Here is a 21,811-nt window from a genome sequence, read left to right on the forward strand (position 1 = left end):
TTTTTGCGATTATCTGTGATTTCTAATTTAATCTATTTGCTCGTTTTATTTTTTATTATGGATCGGATAATGAAGATTTCCTCCATCTACTTCGGCGGTGAATAAAAATATCGCTTCTAGACCTCTGGCTGTTAACGAGGAAGAAAATGCTTCGAGTCGAAATACAGGAGATGTCAATTCCAGGAAAAATCAACCTAGACCAGTGAGAGGAGATGTCAATTTAAGAGAAAATCGACCAGAGCAAAGAGGAGATGTCAATTCAAGAGAAAATGGACCAGTGCAAGGAGTTGTCAATTCAAGGGAAAATCGACCAGTACAAGGAGGTGTCAATTCAAGAGAAAATCGGCCAGTGCAAGGAGGTGTCGACTCAAGGGAAAATTGACCAGTGCAAGGAGGTGTCAATTCAAGGGAAAATCGGTCAGTGCAAGGAGGTGTCAATTCAAGGGAAAATCAACCAGTGCAAGGAGGTGTCTTCAAGGGAATATCGACCAGTGGAAGGATATGTCAATTCAAGGAAACATCAACCAGTGCAAGGAGGTGTCAATTCAAGGAAAAATCGACCAGTGCAAGGAGGTGTCAATTCAAGGGAAAATCGACCGGTACAAGGAGGGGAGGTGTCAATTCAAGGGAAAATCGACCGGTGCAAGGAGGGGAGGTGTCAATTCAAGGAAAAATCGATCGGTGCAAGGAGGGGAGGTGTCAATTCAATCGGCCGGTGCAAGGAGGTGCCAATTCAAGGGAAAATCGACCGGTGCAAGGAGGTGACGTGTCAATTCAAGGGAAAATCGACCGGTGCAAAGAGGTGTCAATTCAAGGGAAAATCGACCGGTGCAAGGAGGTGTTAAATTCAAGGGAAAATCGACTGGTGCAAGGAGGTGTCAATTCAAGGGAAAATCAACAGGTGCAAGGAGATGTCAATTCAAGGGAAAATCAACCGGTGCAAGAAGATTCAATTAAAGGGAAAATCAACCTAGACCAATGACTGTTTCTCGCATTCGTAGGTCAGTCGGTGCTGTTGGAGGGAATAGTGGTGCTTCTGGAGGGAATAGTATTGCTACTTCCTTCTCCCGCGTGCTTAGGGCACGCCATACCCCTGACGGTATATTTGCTGAGAGGGGTGCACCAGGATGCAGACGCAACAGAAGGAAAGTGATGAAAAAGTGTCATCCTACTTCCGAGTGCAATTGCCTAACTTGCAAGTGCTCAGAGTTTCAGGTGCGTTTTGTTTCGTAGATTTTTTTTTTTGGGTGTTTTCAAGTTTACTAGTTCCCCTCTCTATTAGTTTTATTGTAAGTTTTGAGGTGTGTCTGGTGACTTGTGTTACTAGCTGTCATATGGGCATTAGTACTTTAATTTTTCTTGGGTGTTTTCTTAGGTTGAGGTTGGATTGTGGGTTATAATGTTTAGATTGACAGTAGATTTTTGGTTACATGTGAAGAGTTAATTTAAGTAACCTCTTAATTATCATGTTCACTGTTATGTTTTGATGGCCAACTTTTTTATCATACTTTTTTATAAAGAATTTAGCTTAAATAATGAAATAGAATTAGTTTTTGCGATTATCTGTGATTTCTAATTTAATCTATTTGCTCATTTTGTTTTTTATTGTGGATCGGATGGTGAAGATTTTCCTCCATCTACTTCGGCGGTGAATGAAAATGTCGCTTCAAGATCTTTGGCTGTTAACTAGGAAGAAAATGCTTCCGGTCGAAATACATGAGATGTCAATTTAAGAGAAAATCGACCAGTGCAAGGAGATGCCAATTTAAGAGAAAATCGACCAGTGCAAGGAGGAGATGTCAATTCAAGGGAAAATAGACTAGTGCAAGGAGGTGTCAACTCAAGGGAAAATCGACCAGTGCAAGGAGGTGTCAACTCAAGGGAAAATCGACCAGTGTAAGGAGGTGTCAATTCAAGGGAAAATCTACAAGTGTAAGGAGGTGTCATCAAGGGAATATCGACCAGTGCAAGGAGGTGTCAATTCAAGGAAAAGTCGACCTGTGCAAGGTGGTGTCAATTCAAGGGAAAATCGACCAGTGCAAGGAGGTGTCAATTCAAGGGAAAATCGACTAGTGCAAAGAGGTGTCAATTCAAGGGAAAATCGACCGATGCAAGGAGGGGAGGCGTCAATTCAAGGGAAAATCGACCGGTGCAAGGAGGTGTTAATTCAAGGGAAAGTCAACCCATGCAAGGAGGTGTCAATTCAAGGAAAAATCAACCGGAGCAAAGAAGTGTCAATTCACGGGAAAATCGGCCGGTGCAAGGAGGTGAGGTGTCAATTTAAGGGAAAATCGACCGATTCAAGGAGGTGTCAATTCAAGGGAAAATCGACCGGTGCAAGGAGGTGTCAAATTCAAGCGAAAATCAACCAGTGCAAGGAGGTGTCAATTCAAGGAAAAATCGACCGGTGCAAGGAGATTTCAATTCAAGGGAAAATCAACCTAGACTAGTGACTGTTTCTCGCGTTCGTAGGTCAGCCGGTGTTACTGGAGGGAATAGTAGTGCTGCTGGAGGGAATAGTCTTGCTACTTCCTCCTCCGGCGTGCTTAGGGCATGCCATACCCCTAATGGTATACAAGCCGAGAGGGGTGCACTAGGATGCAGACGCAAAAGAAGAAAAGTTATGAAAAAGTGTCGTCCCACTTGCAAGTGCAATTGCCTAACTTGCAGGTGCTCGGAGTTTAAGGTACGTTTTGTTCGTAGAGTTTTTTTTTTTTTTTTTTGGGTGTTTTCAAGTTTGCTAGTTCCCCTTTCTATTAGTTTTATTGTACGTTTTTTTTTTGTGTTACTAGCTGTCATATGGGCATTAGTACTTAAAATTTTTCTTGGGTGTTTTCTTAGGTTGTGGCTAGAATGTGGGTTATAATGTTTAGATTGACAGTAGATTTTTGGTTACATGTGAAGAGTTAATTTAAGGAACCTCTTAATTATCATGTTCACTGTTATGTTTTGATTGCCAACTTTTATATAAAGAATTTAGCTTAAATAATGAAATAGAATTAGTTTTTGAGATTATCTGTGATTCCTAATTTAATATATTTGCTCGTTTTGTTATTTTATTATAGATCGGATAATGAAGATTTTCCTCCATCTACTTCGGCGGTGAATGAAAATGTCGCTTCTAGATCTCTGGCTGTTAACGAGGAAGAAAATGCTTCTGGTCGAAATACAGGAGATGTCAATTTAAGAGAGAATCGACCAATGCAAGGAAATGTCAATTTAAGAGAAAATCGACTAGTGCAAGGAGGAGATGTCAATTCTAGAGAAAATGGACCAGTGCAAGGAGATGTCAATTCAAGGGAAAATCGGCCAGTGCAAGGAGGTGTCAATTCAAGGAAAAATCAGCCAGTGCAAGGAGGTGTCAATTCAAGGAAAAATCGACCAGTGCAAGGAGGTGTCAATTCAAGGAAAAATCGACAAGTGCAAGGAGGTGTCTTCAAGGGAATATCGACCAGTGCAAGGAGGTGTCAATTCAAGGGAAAATCAACTAGTTCAAGGAGGTGTCAATTCAAGAAAAAATCGACCAGTGCAAGGAGGTGTCAATTCAAGGGAAAATCGACCGGTGCAAGGAGGGGAGGTGTCAATTCAAGGGAAAATCGACTGATGCAAGGAATGGAGGTGTCAATTCTAGGGAAAATCGACCGGTGCAAGGAGGGGAGGTGTCAATTCAAAGGAAAGTCGACTCGTGCAAGGAGGTGTCAATTCAAGGGAAAGTAGACCCGTGCAAGGTGGTGTCAATTAAAGGAAAACTTGATCGGAGTAAGGAGGTGTCAATTCAAGGAAAAATTGACCGGTGCAAGGAGGTGAGGTGTCAATTTAAGGGAAAATCGACCTGTGCAAGGAGGTCAGGTGTCAATTCAAGGAAAAATCGACCGGTTCAAGGAGGTGTCAATTCAAGAGAAAATCGACCGGTGCAAGAAGATGTCAATTCAAGGGAAAATCAACCTAGACCAGTGTCTGTTTCTTGCGTTCGTAGGTTATCCGGTGTTGTTGGAGGGAATAATATTGCTATTTCCTCCTCCCGCGTGCTTAGGGCACGCCATAGCCCTGACGGTATATAAGCCAAGAGCGGTGCACCAGGATGCAGACTCAACAGAAGAAAATTTATGAAAAAGTTTCGTCCCACTTGCGAGTGCAATTGCCTAACTTGCAAGTGCTCGGAGTTTCAGGTAAGTTTTGTTTCGTAGATTTTTTTTTTTTGGGTATTTTCAAGTTTGCTAGTTCCCCTTTCTATTAGTTTTATTGTATGTTTTGTGGAGTGTCTGGTCATTTGTGTTACTAGCTGTTATATGGGCATTAGTACTTAAAAATTTTCTTGGGTGTTTTCTTAGGTTGAGGTTAGAATGTGGGTTATAATGTTTAGATTGACAGTAGATTTTTTGATACATATGAAGAGTTAATTTAAGTAACCTCTTAATTATCATGTTCACTGTTATGTTTTGATGGCCAACTTTTATATCATACTTTTATATAAAGAATTTACCTTAAATAATGAAATAGAATTAGTTTTTGCAATTATCTGTGATTCCTAATTTAATCTATTTGCTCGTTTTGTTTTTTTATTATGGATCGGATAATGAAGATTTTCCTCCATCCACTTCGGCGGTGAATGAAAATGTCGCTTCTAGATCTCTGGCTGTTAACGAGGAAGAAAATGCTTCTGGTCGAAATACAGGAGATGTCAATTTAAGAGAGAATCGACCAATGCAAGGAGATTTCAATTTAAGAGAAAATCGACCAGTGCAAGAAGGAGATGTCAATTCAAGAGAAAATGGACTAGTGCAAGGAGATGTCAATTCAAGGGAAAATCGGCCAGTGCAAGGAGGTGTCAATTCAAGGAAAAATCAGCCAGTGCAAGGAGGTGTCAATTCAAGGAAAAATCGACAAGTGCAAGGAGGTGTCTTCAAGGGAATATCGACCAGTGCAAGGAGGTGTCGATTCAAGGGAAAATCGAGCAGTGCAAGGAGGTGTCAATTCAAGGAAAAATCGACCAGTGCAAGGAGGTGTCAATTCAAGGGAAAATCTACTGGTACAGGGAGGGGAGGTGTCAATTCAAGGGAAAATTGACCGGTGCAAGGAGGGGAGGTGTCAATTTAAGGGAAATTCGACCAGTGCAAGGAGGTGTCAATTCAAGGAAAAATCGACCGGAGTAAGGAGGTGTCAATTCAAGGGAAAATCGACCTGTACAAGGAGGTGAGGTGTCAATTTAAGGGAAAATCGACCGGTGCAAGGTGGTGTCAATTCATGGGAAAATCGATCGGTGCAAGGAGGTGTCAAAATCAAGGTAAAATCGACAGGTGCAAGGAGGTGTCAATTCAAGGGAAAATCGACCAGTGCAAGGAGATGTCAATTCAAGGGAAAATCAAACTAGACCGGTGACTATTTCTCGCGTTCGTAGGTCAGCCGGTGCTGCTGGAGGGAATAGTGGTGCTGCTAGAGGGAATAGTATTGCTACTTCCTCCTCCCGCGTGCTTAGGGCACGCCATACCCCTGAAGGTATATATGCCGAGAGGGGTGCATCAGGATGCAGACACAAAAGAAGAAAAGTTATGAAAAAGTGTCATCCCACTTGCGAGTGCAATTGCCTAACTTGCAAGTGCCTGGAGTTTAAGATACGTTTTGTTCCGTAGATTTTTTTTTTTTTTTTTGGTGTTTTCAAGTTTGCTAGTTCCCCTTTCTATTAGTTTTATTGTAAGTTTTGTTTTGTGTTACTAGCTATCATATGGGCATTAGTACTTAAAATTTTTCTTGGGTGTTTTCTTAGGTTGAGGTTAGAATGTGGGTTATAATGTTTAAATTGACAGTGGATTTTTGGTTACATGTGAAGTGTTAATTTAAGTAACCTCTTAATTATCATGTTCACTGTATGTTTTGATTGCCAACTTTTATATCATACTTTTATATAAAGAATTTAGCTTAAATAATGAAATAGAATTAGTTTTTGCAATTATCTGTGATTCCTAATTTAATCTATTTGCTCTTTTTTTTATTTTTTTTTATTTTTTATTATAGACCGGAAAATGAAGATTTTCCTCCATCTACTTCGGCGGTGAATGAAAATGTCGCTTCTAGATCTCTGGTTGTTAACGAGGAAGAAAATTCTTCTGGTCGAAATACAAGAGATATCAATTTAAGAAAGAATCGACCAATGCAACGAGATGTCAATTAAAGAGAAAATCGACCACTGCAAGTTGGAGATGTCAATTCAAGAGAAAATGGTCCAGTGCAAGAAGGTGTCAATTCAAGGGAAAATCGGCCAGTGCAAGGAGGTGTCAATTCAAGGGAAAATCGGTCAGTGCAAGGAGGTGTCAATTCAAGGGAAAATCGACCAGTACAAGGAGGTGTCAATTTAAGGGAAAATCGACATGTGCAAGGAGGTGTCTTCAAAGGAATATCGACCAGTGCAATGAGGTGTCATTTCAAGGGAAAATCGACCGGTGCAAGGAGGTCAGGTGTCAATTCAAGGGAAAATCGACCGGTGCAAGGAGGTGTCAATTCAAGGGAAAATCAACCGGTGCAAGGTGGTGTCAAATTCAATAGTGTCAAATTCAAGGGAAAATCGACCAGTGCAAGAAGGTGTCAATTCAAGGGAAAATCTACCGGTGCAAGGAGATGTCAATTCAAGGGAAAATCAACCTAGACTAGTGATTGTTTCTCGCGTTCGTAGGTCAGCCGGTGTTGCTGGAGGGAATAGTATTGCTACTTCCTCCTCCCGCATCCTTAGGGCACGCCATACCCCTGACGGTATATATGCCGAGAGGGGTGCACTAGGATGCAGACACAAAAGAAGAAAAGTTATGAAAAAGTCTCGTCCCACTTGCGAATGCAATTGCCTAACTTGCAAGTGCTTGGAGTTTTAGGTACGTTTTGTTTCGTAGATTTTTTTTTTTGGGTGTTTTCAAGTTTGCTAGTTCCCCTTTCTATTAGTTTTATTGTAAGTTTTGAGGAGTGTCTGGTGATTTGCGTTACTAGCTGTTATATGGGCATTAGTACTTAAATTTTTCTTGGGTGTTGAAGAGCAGAACAGAAGAGGAAAAAAACACAAGAGAAGTTCACGGTATCGTTCTAACAAAACTGAAGACAATGATGGAGATGATTCTGGATCGGATAATGATGATAATGATTCTGGATCGGATAATGATGACTTTCCTCCATCTAAATCGACGGTGAATGAAGGAACAGAGCCAGATTTTGAGGTCTGGGGATTCGGAATTTTAAGACAGGACAACGACCATAAGGTAATGTATAACAACCAATGGCGTCTCAATAAAATTAATGGCCTAAAGCTAAATTTTAATCCGAGACCTTAAATATATACACATACATAAAAAAAATAAAAAATCTAGTCTTGCTTTTTTGGTTTTTTAATAATTGTTGCCTTTACTTCACATAGTAACATTATTATTAATATTTATAATAGTGAGGATTAATTCAAGTTAATAAGTTGTTAGTCATGTGTTTTAAATACATTACCTTAGATGTTGTTGTAAAAACTTTATTTAATAATATGAAGATTTTGAGTAATTTAGTTCAAAGTTCTAAAATATTTCTCTTGAAAAGTAGATAGTTTTTCCCCTTCTTTTATTACATAAATTTTGTACTTCTTTTTACAATCTTCATAAAATTCATTCGTAAAAATTTTGAGGCCTCAAAAGTTTGGGGGCTAAAGCAAAGTTTTTACTAGCTTCACCCTTGAGCCACCCTGATAACAACCATCAAACTAACGAACAAGTATAAGTATTTATTATATTTTGAAAATCTAATTTTGGGTTTGACTTTGTGAAAGAAAATCATGAAAAAGAATGGTAGCAGCAAGTATCGGGGGAATTCAGTTTGCTTTTTGCTTATTGATTTGTCAATTCTATATATTGTTTTTAAAATATAAAGTGTTAAAAGAAATTATGTATGATAGCAAAAGGGAAAAAGTTACCCCCAAAGGAAAAGAATTGCACGAGTTCAATTTATACGTTCTTCTAATTTTAAAAAGTGAATTAAAAGACAATATTACTTATTATAACTAAAAAACGAAAAAACATAGGCACTGATGGGGTTTCGAACCCACATCTCTGGAAAGAGAGCATCTCTAGCCTCTACAGAATTAAACACGTGCAAAAAGGCAGTTGCACGACTCAACCGGAGGGCAATGACGGGCACCCGGAGTTAACTTACCGAGCACCTCTCATCATACTCTCATAATCATATCTAGGTGAGCCACATGGCTAACTCATAATTACCATGCACTAATGACACAAATTACATCGGACGAAGGCACCATTATGTAAACATCATTAACTATACCTATATATACACAAGCCGACAAGGCTATCAAAAGGATATACAAAATACGAACCGACAAGGCTGAGGGATATTTAGCTATACACATCTGTCTACGAGCCTCTACGGAGAGTATGTAATATCATAAAGACGGGATAGGACCCCGCCATGCCCATATATGTATACAAAAATAATAATACCAACTATTACAGCCTAAATGTCTGGTCTGTCTCTCTGTCTACCTGCGGGCATGAACGCAATGTCCATAAACAAAAGGACGTCAGTACAAACAATGTACTGAGTATGTAAGGCATGAATACTAACATGATAAAAGCATGAGGAATAACATAAGAAAAGTGAATCATTTATACCTCATAATACCTCTTAAGACGTTCATTATGCTTACTTAACCTTTCTCTGAAGAAAACATTTCCTACATATACATATAATGATACCATACCCGACCATATAGGTTCGGTGTCATTCATACCCGGCTATAACAAGGCTTGGTGTTTTTCATACCCAACTACAGTGGTGTGCGTGCTATAGATATCATACCCGGCCATATAAGTTCGGTGTCACAACATAGCTATATACATATATGACATACATGAGTATCCAAAGGAAACATTACAACTTTATCGGGTACCATTATGGAATCACCATCATCATCATCATCATTATCATCATCACTATGAAGAGATTTTACCAATCATATCTTAAGAATCTTGAAAGTCATGACTTCTAGCATTTCTAAAAATAGGACATTACAGATATCTTCGATGGATTTACAATAAGGAAATCATGCCTTTAGAAAGAAGGGTTAGCCTTACATACCTTTACGTCTTCTTAACTACTTAACGTTCTCCTCCAAAGTTCGCAAAATCTACATTCAAGAGGATTCATACTAAGGTTAAGTCTTGAAAACACTTCTAAGTTCAAACTAGTGCAATTAACGAGCTAACGAAATTTGGGCAGCATTTCCCCTATTTTGTCAACTTCCACTATATCACAAAACAACTCCCAAACAACAATAACAACATTCACAATATCATAGTTAAGAAGTTAGATGCAATTTAATCTCAAATTTGTCCAAAATCACTTTTCAAATTCATCTCATAGTCATCTTGTTCACTCCAACACTTTATGACTTCTCCACTTTAATTATTTTCCTTTCCAAGAGTTACTAAACCTTTATATCAACTCAATCATGTAAATAATAGGAAGAACATACCTTATTATAGAAGAACTTCACCTTTCCCAACTCCTTTCAAGACCAAGTTTATCACAACTTTGAAGAGAAGTAAGAACCATCACCCTCCATGGATTAGCTTCAGGGTTTTGATGTTGATCTTCTCCTTTGATGATATAGAAAGGTTTAGAACATTGGGGAACCTTCAAAAACTCTCTAGAAGTGTGGGGAAATAAGTGTGGGAAGTTAATGTGAAAAATGGGGTCTTTTGGGGTTTAAAAAGGTGTCCAATTGGCCCCACGCTCCGTATTGCGGTGAGTATGCGGCTCAGCATAATGAGTATGCGGCCGCATACTCCCTCCACAACATGGGGGTGGTGTTGGGTAGAAAGCTCACCCAAAATGGGGAGTTTGCAGCCAATGTGCGGCCCAACATACTGAGTATGCGGCCACATATTGCCCTAATTTCTTTGGTTTTGCGAAAATGCGTTCTTTTCGATTCATTTGACCTCCAATCCTTATGGAACCTTCTTGGCACTTATATAAAACTTCATTAACCATCTAAGAGGCCCTATAGATCCACCCTCAAGGTAAATCTAAGCAATGTATAACTCAAACGATACGAACTCTTCCCAAAACATAACTCAAATTCCAATTTCTTCAACAAACTTACTTCCGTCGATTCATATGACTCCAAAACCTTAAGGTACGCACTTAAAGTTATCAAATACCCTGCTTAACCTTATAAGAACTTCATGTCCACTTTAGGCTTACATTAGTTCACTCATAAGGCAGACGACACGAAATTTCCAAGGTGTAACACATATGCAATGGGGTTCACATGATTTTCACCGAACTTAGGTATGTATTCCAATTTCATAAACTCATAAAGGTAACACACAAAGAAAAGTTAAAAAGGGATAAAACCTCTGAGGCCATTTACTCCTAGATCTTACTTGTTATATTAAACATTTTTTCCCACTTCCCTTCATTGAACTCATATGACATTACGTGGTTTAAGCAAAAACAAATTCGTTCTGCTCAGAAACTTATACATGGACGGAAATGTAGAGAAACAAGCAGATACTACAAAAGCAAAGGGAAGTCATTAAGTGTTCTGATACCTTCATTTCCTAACTCAATTTGATATTCAAGTCCAAATGGGGCATTCAGAATTGGTTTTCCGTTTGCTGGTCAGTCAAGCAAGAAAAAAAAGACAAAATACTTCTCTTGGATGGTTACAAAAATTGAATACAAAAAGGAAACCTACATTTCTATGCTGGATACAAGTAGAGGTGATTGCTTTCTTTAATATTGTTGCTTCAAAGTTAAGACTAATCAACATCCCCCAACTAGTCCCTGTCTTTTGAACCATACCTAATTTTCACAGCAACCAAACAAAGTGAAAATCCACTTCCAATCAACTTTCTTGATCCATTTCTGGGTGCAAAGACATGATCTTTTTTAGGTACATTCCAATGTTGGATACAAGTGAAGGCGGTTCCTTTTTTTCATTATTGTTCTTGTCTAAAATTAAGATTAGTCAACATCCTCAATTAATCCTTCTGTTTCTTGAACTATGCCCAATATTTCCAGCAGCCAAACAAAGTGAAAATCCATTCCCAATCATTTCTTATCCATTTCTAGGTGCAAAGACAATAAGACATGATCTTTTTCAACACTGGATACAAGTAAAGGTGATTCCTTTTAATTTTCTTTAAATGTTATTGCTTATAATTAAAAAATTAATCAATATCCCAAACTAGTCCTTCTGTTTTTTTAACAACACCCAATTTTCCCAGCAAACAAACAAAGTGAAAATCCATTTCCAATCATCTTTTTAGATGCAAAGACATGATTATTTTTAAGGTACATCGAAAGGTTAAGCAAGAAAGAATACCTGAGTAATTCAGTTTCAGTGGAAGAGAAACGATAGTCAATAGTCCAAAGCCTTAAGTAAACAACTAATCCCATAACCATAACAAGACCAACTCCAATGAACATTTGCTTTCTCCCTTTTCCGATGTTTTCCTTCTTTTTCTCCAACCTATGCATTTGGTGATTCTTAGGTTGTCACAAATGTAAACCAATTAGTTGACACCACCGTATTATATACGGTGTGCGTTCAGTTCTTCGGTTCGATTTTATCAAACTTCGATTCAGCTATTTCGGTTTTGATTTTTTTGAAAGTGGACACCGAACACCGAACTAAATTAGTTCGGTTCAATTCTTTCGGTTTCGATTTTTTAAAGTTTGATCCGATTTTTTTATTTTCGTTATTTATGCCCAACCCTAAATTATTATATATAGGAGGAAAAAAATGCTAGCTTACTTTAATTTGGGATTACTACTAAGTAAAGGGTGTTTAAGGTTTCGATAGTTTTTTTTTTTTTTTGCACGAATGGACCTTCAAAGGTGCTGTTATTTAATTTTTTACCTTCACCTAAAAAAATGACCGAAAATATTTCGAGATTTTGGATTCGAACACTTGCTCAGTAAAATAAAAAAAGACAATTTCACAACGGAGAGTTTCGTAGCAAAGTAGGCCTACTTGGGCAAAAGTCTGCCTTATAAGGCAGAAGTTTGCCTTTATGCAAAATTTGTCTTAAGGCAAAAGTCTGTCTTAAGATAGATTTTTCTTTTTTTTTGGGGAAAAGAACATCAATGTCCACTACACACAAAATAATTAGTCTTCCATGTCTCCCTTCCTTTTATATCCCAAAACTATTTACCCTTTCTACCCATTATAGATTTTGTAGGTAATTATCTCTTCTTTTTTTAAAAAAAAATTCTCTACTTATTATCTTTTTGTCTTCTTTTCTTTCTTTTCTCCTTTTATTTTTTCTTTTTTTTTCTTAATTTTTTTTCTTTTTTCTCCACTTTTGTTGACTATTTTTTTCAGATTATGTTATTCTTTATTTTTTTTCACCATATTTAATTTTAGCTCTTTTCTTTTTGTTTCCTATTTTCTGTTTTTTTATTCTTCATTTCTTGTTCCTTTTTTTATTTTATTTAATTCTTTTTTTTCTCCATAATCTAATTTCATTCACTTTTTTCTCTTATTTCTTTTCTCTGTAATCTAATTTCATTCATTTTTTTGTTTCTTTTTTAATTTCTGGTAATATTCATTCAATTCTTTCTCCTTTTTTTAAAAAAAAAAATTCTTTTCATTATCTTATTCTATACACCTTGTCACGACCCAACTAGAGGATCATGACGGGTACCTAACGCTAGCTCACCGAGCACCACCTTTCAGACTTATCATCAAATTCAACCTGAATATACCCCATTCTCAACACAAACTTATCATGAATTGATCTTCGAATGCCCCTCAAAACATACATGTACATAAGCCTACAATGATACAAAATGATAAACAGAGCATATACATTAAGAGATCACATAACATCTGCTACTCACACATGTATCTACGAGCCTCTAACTGGAGTACTGAAATCATAAGGACGGGACAGGATCCCGCCATGCTCCAAATATGTGCACAAAAGAATATACCAATAATCGGCAATTCCAGAGTAGTGGAGTGCTCCTGTACATCTGCTGATAAAGCTCCTAAGTGTCTATGTCGTCTCCCTGTCTACCTGCGGGCATGAACGCACCATAAAAGAAAAGACATCAGTACGAACAATGTACTGAGTATGTAAGGCATGTATAACAACATAATCAAGAAATAAAAGAACATAAGACGAAGAGATAACCTGAACTGCTTGCCTCTTAAGGCGGAGTCATGCATGCTAACTTTTATATTAAACAACATCATATCATATGTACATACATAAACTGCCCGACCATATAGGTATGGTGTGATCATCATTAGCCCGCGTCCGGGGCAACCATCTCATGCCGCCCACCAGTGGTGTCTGCCCGGCAAACTAGGCACGGTGTAATTATCATCATAGCCGCCCAGTACGCCCAGCGCAGTGGTGTCTGCCCGGCCAATTAGGCACGGTGTAATCATACACATACATAACATAAAGCATGCATGAGAGCTCAAGTAAAAGCTGTAACTCTATCGGAGTGACGTAAGGTCGGGAACCTCCGATTATATTATGGATCAAGCATCATCACTAGGTCTCACCTTGAAGGAACTAGTATCATGAAGTGAGATGGCCAACAATAAATAAAATCAAGGAAATTATGAAATAAGATCATTAAGCTCATAATAACATCAATTCATAAGCTTTGGAATCTCTAGAAGTAAAATCATCATCATTATCATAGAATATATCTTATCTCTTTCTCATAAGAAGCTCTTAAGACTTTGTAACTTTCAACTTTTGGGATGTAAGAAGGTCATGGAAATAAAATATAGAGAGGAAATCATAATATAGAAGTCGTGCCTTTGAAAGAAAGGGGCTAGCCTTAACATACCTTTACGTCTCCTTAACGACTAAACAATCTTCTTCCAAACTCACAACTCTACATTCAAGAGAATTCGTACTAAATTAGATCATTTAAACATGCTTGAGTCAAAACTAAAGCGACTACGAGCTAGCGAAAATTGGGCAGCATTTCCTTTGTTTTGACAACTTTCTCCATATACTAAACAACTCCCAAACATCAATAGCAACACCCATAATATCATACTCAATAGACTTCTTCAAGTTAAACATTGTTCAATCCCCAAAACTCCTTTTCAAAGTCATTCATAACCATAATTACAACACAACACCATATTCATTTACATATAATACTTCCTCAACGTCCTTAGTATAATTCATAACAAGACTATACTCATAGTATACTAAGAATCATGACTAAAGTTAACTTACTATTCAAAATCTCATTATTTTCGTATTTGAGCTTATATTCTATTTTCTTCTCTCATCCAAGTCATTCAACCACTCAAATACTTTTAAATGGAATGGATGTAAAACTCACCTTTGATCATATAGAAATGAACCTTGGATGAAGATACTTCACTTGAGAAAACCCCAACTTCAATACCAAAGGGAATCTTGACTTCTACAAACCCTAGTGAGCCTCTTTACACTTGATTCTCTTGATTCTTGGTGTTTAATCCTTGATGTCCCTTGGATTTGTGTGGATATGGTGAGTGGAATATTCTAAAGTTCTGAAGAAGTGTGGAGAATATGGGAAATGAAAAATAAGAACTTTGGTCATATATATATATATATATATATATATATATATATATATATATATAAATAGAAAAATCTGGAAAAAAGTGACCCGATTAAGTTATACGAACATTTATACGGTCCGTATAAGTGACCGTATAATACTATCAGGGACTGACCTTCTCTGTAATACGAACCCTTATACGGACCGTATAAGTGGTCGTATAACTCCACTTTTCCGAAATTATTCTCGTTCATTTGTTTGATCTCAAATCCTCATGGAACCTTCTTGGCACTTGTGTAACACTGCATCAACTATCTAAGGATCCCTATAGCTTCTCCTCAAGACACTACTAAATAATCATTAGCTCGATAACAGTGAAACCTTCCCAAACACAACTTATACTTCACTTCCCTCGACGAACTTAATTTCTCTTCATATAACTTCGAAATTTTGTTGTATACACCTTTAAAGCTATCAATGGCCCTCCTTAAGGTCATATCGACTCCATGTTCACCTTAAGCTTGCGTTAGTCTATTCACAGCACAACACGAAATGTCTGAGGTATAACACACCTTTTGACTCCTTTATTTTGTTCATTTTTCGTTTTCTTTATATCAATAAAAAAAAAAAAGAACAGATAAAGTATTTTTTTTTTTTAATATCCCAAAAATGACTTATTCTAGCATATAGTATATCAAATCAGTGCCTGTTGAATATATTGTTGCAGTATACTATGATACTCACATGGTATATAACTATACTGATAGGCCCCGAATGAGCTAAGGCTCACCAATTAGCTGATACTGGAGATCCAGTGAGCAGATGCGTCGTCCTGTAAATCGTTACTTGCATCATGAGATGCAGGCCCCGGGCAAAACAGACGTCAGTACATTTGAATTGCCCTGGTATGTAAAGCAACTGAAAGAAAGAACTGTAAGTACTGAAACTGATAACTGATAACTCAAGTGAATAAAAGGGGGTGAAGATAAGAATACTTCATGTTCCGAAGAGTGAATCACCTGTCTGATTGAGTTTATAATATGTGGGGCCTCGACCCAATATAAGTGCACAAATCAGTGGTCTCGGCCAAGTAAATGTGTCAGTCTATGACCTCGGCCAAGTATACGTATACATCAGACTGTGCCCTCCGGCAAAGTTACAAGTGTTCAATATTCAACGATATTAGGAACTGAAATCATTGGAATAATGAACATCGCTAAACTGAGACATGTATTCAAGAACTCATTATAAGAACTTGAGCTTTAACTAGTTTATAGCATGCTGAGTATTCTAGACTAAGACTCATGGGTATCAAACACAAGTCTATATTGATTACGTACTGAGCTTACAACATTCAGAATGAAAGTCATGAACGAATTGCGAAACTAGCGAATAGATGTTTTGCAACTATTCAAGGAATTAAGCTTAGCTATGTTTCTGAGGCAAATCTATAACGTTATAAAAGAACACTGCGTAGGGAGAGTCATTAACATTCCCAAACGTAGAGAGTTATTCTCTACCAAACGTAGAGAGTTATTCTTACATAGTTCCTGCTCTTGAGAGTAATACAACGTTCGTCATCCCTTTCAACTTTAATCTATAGCAATACAAGTCAAAGGGATTCCATATTAGCAATAATATTTATGCTTTAGTCATCTAAGCATTTTATCAAACACTTGGTGGACATAAAACTCCACAATCTTCTTTAATGGTCCATGGATAATTTGCAGTTTTATAAGTATACTTTTATATGTTTTATATGGGTACCATGAGTGAAAACTAGAAATCATCATATAAATCCAGTAAAGCAAATGTAACAAGTTTATATGGGGTATATCGAGTGAAAACTAAAAATCATGACAATCTGGTAGAGTAGATGGAACACATGTAAATGGAGTACCATGACAATACTGTATAGTAGATGGAATACATGTAAATGGAGTACCATGAGTGAAAACAAGAAATCATTACAATCCAACAAGATAGCTAGGTTGAATATAGCATGAAATCTTACCAATTTTTCATGACTTGCCTGCCACATTGTACCATCTCTCCCGCTCAAGTTAAGGTTATTTTAATCCCATTTTTTTTGTTAGACTTAAAAAGGCTATTTTTGAACCATTGTCAGATTCGGGAACAATTTTTAAATACTGGCGTGAAAGTAGCCTATCTGTACAAGTTACCCCTAGAACTGTGGTGACATACCGATCCAAACCTTAAATTTTGTTACCTTGTCCTGTTTGAGTTAAATAAATTGTGAATCAAACATTTACTGTGAAGCATGCAACATGCTGCATACTGGTTTCTGTAATTCATCTTCACTAGCCATTCATATTTATGTATGTATGAACCTTCAAAAGTGAAGAAAGCATTTAAATACAATCATCCATATTTATAGATACTAGTCTTCGGTGTATCGGTACAAACTTTTTAAAATGATGAAATAATATTAAAATATATGTGATTAATAATATGGAATTTCAAAGGAAATAGACGAGATCAAACTGATGAATAGTGAGCCGATTCGACTAATTTGATGGTTGAAAATTGAATTCTCGGGGAAAGACATGATTGCTTGTACATTGGCCAAACACAATTTCAACATATAAGAATAATATAACACCTAATTAAACTTAAACAGTAGATTATCAATCTAACAGTCATTAATGATTATAAGTTGATCATGTATACCACCATGAGAAAAGTAATTTAAAGAACATGCAAATTTGTAACTGAAAATGATCTATCTGCACATCTCACAGAATATTATATGTTGTTATCAAACCATACAACAGAGGACAAAAAGAGATAGGGAGAGAAACATAAATGAATGATATGCAGTAATTAAATTATTTGTTAAGGCCTGAAGAACTATAAAGGCAAAATAAAATAAAAGAAATAGTAGGGATCACAAATAGGACTTTAGAAGTTTAGAGGGTGTATCTTTCATGAATTTCTCTACAGTTCCTTTTATCATTTTGTTTATTCAGAAAATTTAGAATTTTTACACATATGGCATAGCATAGCAAGCTAAAGTATCATCACCTATAAAATTAGCAAAATGTTCATAGGAAGTATCAGAAAAAGAAATCAATTTACCTGATTTTACACTTGTAAGTTGGTTTGCATGTTGCAAATGGTGAGCATATATGCCAAGCCAAATTCTAAGAAAAACACGGATTTTATTATTGGAAAAAAGATTATTCACTTGGACAATGATTTGATAGAAAGGAGAATTGCTTAATTGAAATTTGCTCTATTTTTAGTGTTTGAGCAAGATATAGCAGATAAATAAAGAATTAAAAATGACTTACATGCATGGTTTATGTGGAGCGAGCAAATGATTAACTGGTATATGCCAATGTTACAATATTTGGCAGAAATTTCCTTGCTCTTATAGTGTATTTAGTGCACCAACTTGTGAATTAATGATTCATCAATACTATTATTATTTACGTTGATACATGTAGGAAGCTCAAAAGTTCTTGATAAGTTCCAGGAAAAGATAATGCAGCATCAACTGAAATTGGTTGCTCTATGGTGCCTGAGCAACTGCAAGCGTCTGCTGAGCATAACATTGCAATAGACAGGGGACCACAATTGGGGCTATGAGAATGAAGATCTCGAGGTGGTTTAAGCAGCAATGCTAGTTCAAGAGGAACATGAATCTCAGAATGTTGAGCTGATTAAAGTTTGTGATAGCCCATCAATGAAAATGGACGATGCTTCAAGAAAGAGAAAGAGAAAGAGAAAGATAGCGAGGGAAAATGAGACCAGCTGCCCTCATTGAACCAACTAGCTTGCATGACTTTGATTGGATCATGATAAGAAACCTCCTACTTTGCTAGCAGGGGTGGATCTATGTACGAGGGTCCGGATGCCACGGCACCCGGACTCCTCGGTTTAAACTTTGTCTGTATATGTCTGTATGTATAAGAAAATGGTTAAATCTAAAACTCGACACCTGTAGTACAATGTAAGTGTCTGGTGCCACTGGCAAAGGGCTAGGCTATTTGACCCCAAGTAACCGAGTTCGATTCACGCTTGCTCCATATTTTGATCTTTTGCTTTCTTTAGGTTACACCATATGTCTTCACTTCAGTTCTTTTCTTTCTTTTTTCTTTTTCTTTAATTTATCTTAACTTGCTATTCTTCTTTCTTTGTTTAAATAAACTTTGCCTTTTCTTTAACTTCCTCTTTCATTACATACATAAGTACTAAATTTTTAAAAAGTTACATTAATACAAATAAAAATATGTTTGAAAAGTAAAATATAAGTTTAAAAAGAAATTACTATTTTAAAGAATAATGAATGTTGAGGCTAAAAATCTTTGGGTCTCAAATACGTATGATATGGCCAATAACACACAACAGGCAGTGGAGTATGAATATTAAGGTAACAATAGGAAAGATCGTTTATACAAGTGTTTCTAATAGAATTTTTTTATTTCTCCAAATTTTAGAGAATAAGGCATTTTATTTGTGCAAAATAAAATAAAATTAGACAGCTCAGGAAATCTTTAATCTCACGATATTTAAAAGAGAACATAACTAAATAAATCTGCATATTCGATCAATTATCTATATAAATAAAAAAAGATGCATCCGAACTGAAGCCCAAAATTGAACGAGCTGACCCATTTGTCCTAATTGTGGCATCCGGAACCTCCAAATCCTAGATCCGCCTCTGTTTGCTAGCAAAAACGGGTTACCAAAAGAAGATAGTCAAGGTTATCCTTGAAGATATCTGGAGAATTCTCGTGTAAGATATGTATTTTTACCCTTTAATTTGTTTGATGTAAGAAGCATCTAATCCAATTGGATATTCAAACCAACGAGGATGTGATGTAGCAATTACTCAAACATCAAAATCAAGTATTCAAAGCTATGCGATTAAGCCCCATTATTTCCAAACTTAAGCTGAAAAACGGAAAGACAAAAAAGGAGAACATATCCTTATAAACTGATTATCTTATCTTGTTTGTCTGAAATAAACATAGCATTTAATTGAAGTAATCTTGTCCAAACCTATTAGTATTCTGTAAACCAGAATATATGAAGAAAACAATTATACGGGAAAATCAGAATTGTTAATTAAATATCTGAGCCCACAGAATTCACTATGCATCCTTAAGGAATTAATCCCCTCACCGTACCTGAAGTTTTGGATTACTTCCTCCCAGGATAGAACGGATATACCTGTTATTAGAATAGCGGTACCTAAAACACCAATAACTTTGTCGAACTCAACAAACAGAGTAAATCAAACAATTCTATGATAATTTTTTGAAAAAAAAAATGTGGAGAACAGTTTTTGAGGGGAGAAAAATCAGAATTTTTAGTTTCTAAAATCAGAGGCAAGACAGATCTCATTCACACCTTTTAAAAAACGCAACAAAACCTTCACAATTTTTGTATGTAAATGGAAAAACAAATGGTAAGATATACTGTCGAATCCTTTTTTATCCTTTATACCCTGTTATGTGAGTAAAAGTTAGACAACACAACTTAGGCGAAAGATCAAGAAAATCGACTAGTAGCTATTCCTATGGATAATCATAAATTCTTTAAACTGTCAGGGGACGTATTGTTTGAAGTAGTTCTACATGACTTGTACAACGTTCGTTTTTGGTATAAACCTGCTTAATTAATATGATCTCCGTATAATTGATACATCATTTGGCATCTGATATTAAACTTAGGATAACTTAAACCTTACATAAGTGTGCAATTTTTTTTTACAGAAAGTTAGATATTGTATTACTAATTTTCCTATAACTTATAATTATTCCTCTCTTTCTGTATTCCAAATTGATAAAAGAGATAGATTTTGATTTTCGTGGATCAGTCCTGGGATTTGCCAGTGGTTATGCGATTGTAATGGGGTTGCTTCTATTTGCTTCAGTTGTTTTTCTAGCATGCTTTAATCAGCAGTAATCTAAATTCCAAACTCGGGCTGTTGTTTAACCAAAAAATTCAGTCGAAATCTCCTAATTATTTGTATTCTTGGTGAATATATAGCTGAGATAGCATTCTTCTCAAAACAAAGGACTAATTTTGCAAGCATGAACAATTGTTCAATACTGACGTGATAGCTAGGGAAGAAGAACATGTTTTTTGGAACTCTACTCCTCCTTTCATTTCTTTTACTTTATGCAAAGACATCTCTGGAGCATGTTCCTAGCGAACTGTTCCATTATGTAATAACTCTTTAATTTCCAGTCCTTAAATTTTAATGCAAACTACGTTTTTCCAGCAAAAAAAAAAAAAAAAAGACGTTGTAACTAAGTTGCTTTGTGCTAATTATGCATTTTTGGGGAGTCAATATTCCACATTGGATAATTCTTTGCACCCCATGCATTTCCTTCCTTTCTTCCTTTGGACTTCGGCAATTGTAATTGAGTTTGCTTGACTTAGTATTTCAATCCATGATTGACTTTTTAAATTGAATTTTGTTTTTGCTCATATGTGTCTGCAAGTGAATCTATATGTAAATGTATGCAATGTGAAGTGAAATTACATTATCTTCTTCGTTGATCTCTCCATTATTGTGCAAGTTAGCTGGATTGATGAGTCTTCTTTAATTTTATTTTATTTGTGGGGTTTATGTCTACATGCATTAATTTATTTTGTCATGTTAGATTTTTTGATGATAAATTTGGTTGAGTGATTTATGAGAGAAAAGTTCTAAGTCGAGTGATTTTTTTTTAATGCAAAACAAAGTTGAATAGCTTTGCTATATAATTCTCATAGTTGAGTGACCTTTTGAGATATTTACCCTCTTCCAAACACTAGGATTGTCAAGGCTTACTTGTAACTATTTATAACGTGTGTTGTTGAATTACCTTCAAGTCCTACCAAATTGTCAAGACTTACATGTAACACTTTACGACGTGTGTTGTTGACTTGCCTTGAAATCTTACTAGATTGTCAAGACTTACTTAACGACATGTGTTGTTGAATTACCTTAAAATGTACTAGATTGGCATGACATTTTGCTGTATGTACTAGATTGGCATAACTAGTTAAATCATTGATAAATCCTAACGGATTGACATGACTTTGCGTTGTCTGCATGATAGCTCTCTTGTTAAATTGTTCATAAAATTTACTGGATTGACATGATTTGTTTATGTTTGTGTTGTTCAACAAGGCGTTCTTCGAATGTACAATTCCGATTTCGAAAAAATCGAATTGTGCAATTCAAACTTTAGGCCATCATCCTGTAGTACAAAAGGGTAAA

The 21,811-nt window shown here is 36.2% G+C and overlaps 1 protein-coding gene and 1 long non-coding RNA gene across 3 annotated transcripts; one reads left to right on the forward strand and one right to left on the reverse strand.

Moving 5' to 3' along the window:
* Window positions 1-5,244: 5,244 nt before the first annotated feature.
* LOC132630191 (uncharacterized) lies at window positions 5,245-6,640 on the forward strand. The gene is made up of 3 exons (XM_060345772.1): window positions 5,245-5,375; window positions 6,013-6,107; window positions 6,225-6,640. Exons 1-3 carry the CDS (start codon window positions 5,245-5,247, stop codon window positions 6,638-6,640), a joined length of 642 nt encoding a protein of 213 aa, XP_060201755.1.
* Window positions 6,641-7,677: 1,037 nt separating this feature from the next.
* Window positions 7,678-13,843, reverse strand: LOC132630056 (uncharacterized). 2 transcript variants are annotated; one of them, XR_009578472.1, is made up of 4 exons: window positions 11,366-13,843; window positions 9,509-9,632; window positions 9,112-9,160; window positions 7,678-8,516 (listed from the first exon to the last, which is right to left on the reverse strand). It is a non-coding gene; the product is annotated as an uncharacterized LOC132630056 (long non-coding RNA). The 2 variants fall into 2 exon arrangements; XR_009578471.1 differs by having other exon boundaries at window positions 7,678-9,160; window positions 11,366-13,468.
* Between the last annotated feature and the right edge of the window lie 7,968 nt (window positions 13,844-21,811).

The sequence above is a fragment of the Lycium barbarum genome, chromosome 3 (assembly GCF_019175385.1).
Source record: "Lycium barbarum isolate Lr01 chromosome 3, ASM1917538v2, whole genome shotgun sequence".
NCBI lineage: Eukaryota > Viridiplantae > Streptophyta > Magnoliopsida > Solanales > Solanaceae > Lycium > Lycium barbarum.

Excerpts from the sequence above, each read along its gene's own strand:
- LOC132630191 (XM_060345772.1), top strand. The coding sequence starts at position 5,245 with ATGGGAAAATCGATCGGTGCAAGGAGGTGTCAAAATCAAGGTAAAATC. Across the intron at positions 5,376-6,012 it reads GGGAAAATCAAACTAGACCG|ACCGGAAAATGAAGATTTTC; the intron begins GTGACTATTTCT and ends TTTTTATTATAG. Across the intron at positions 6,108-6,224 it reads CGAGGAAGAAAATTCTTCTG|TGCAAGAAGGTGTCAATTCA; the intron begins GTCGAAATACAA and ends AAAATGGTCCAG.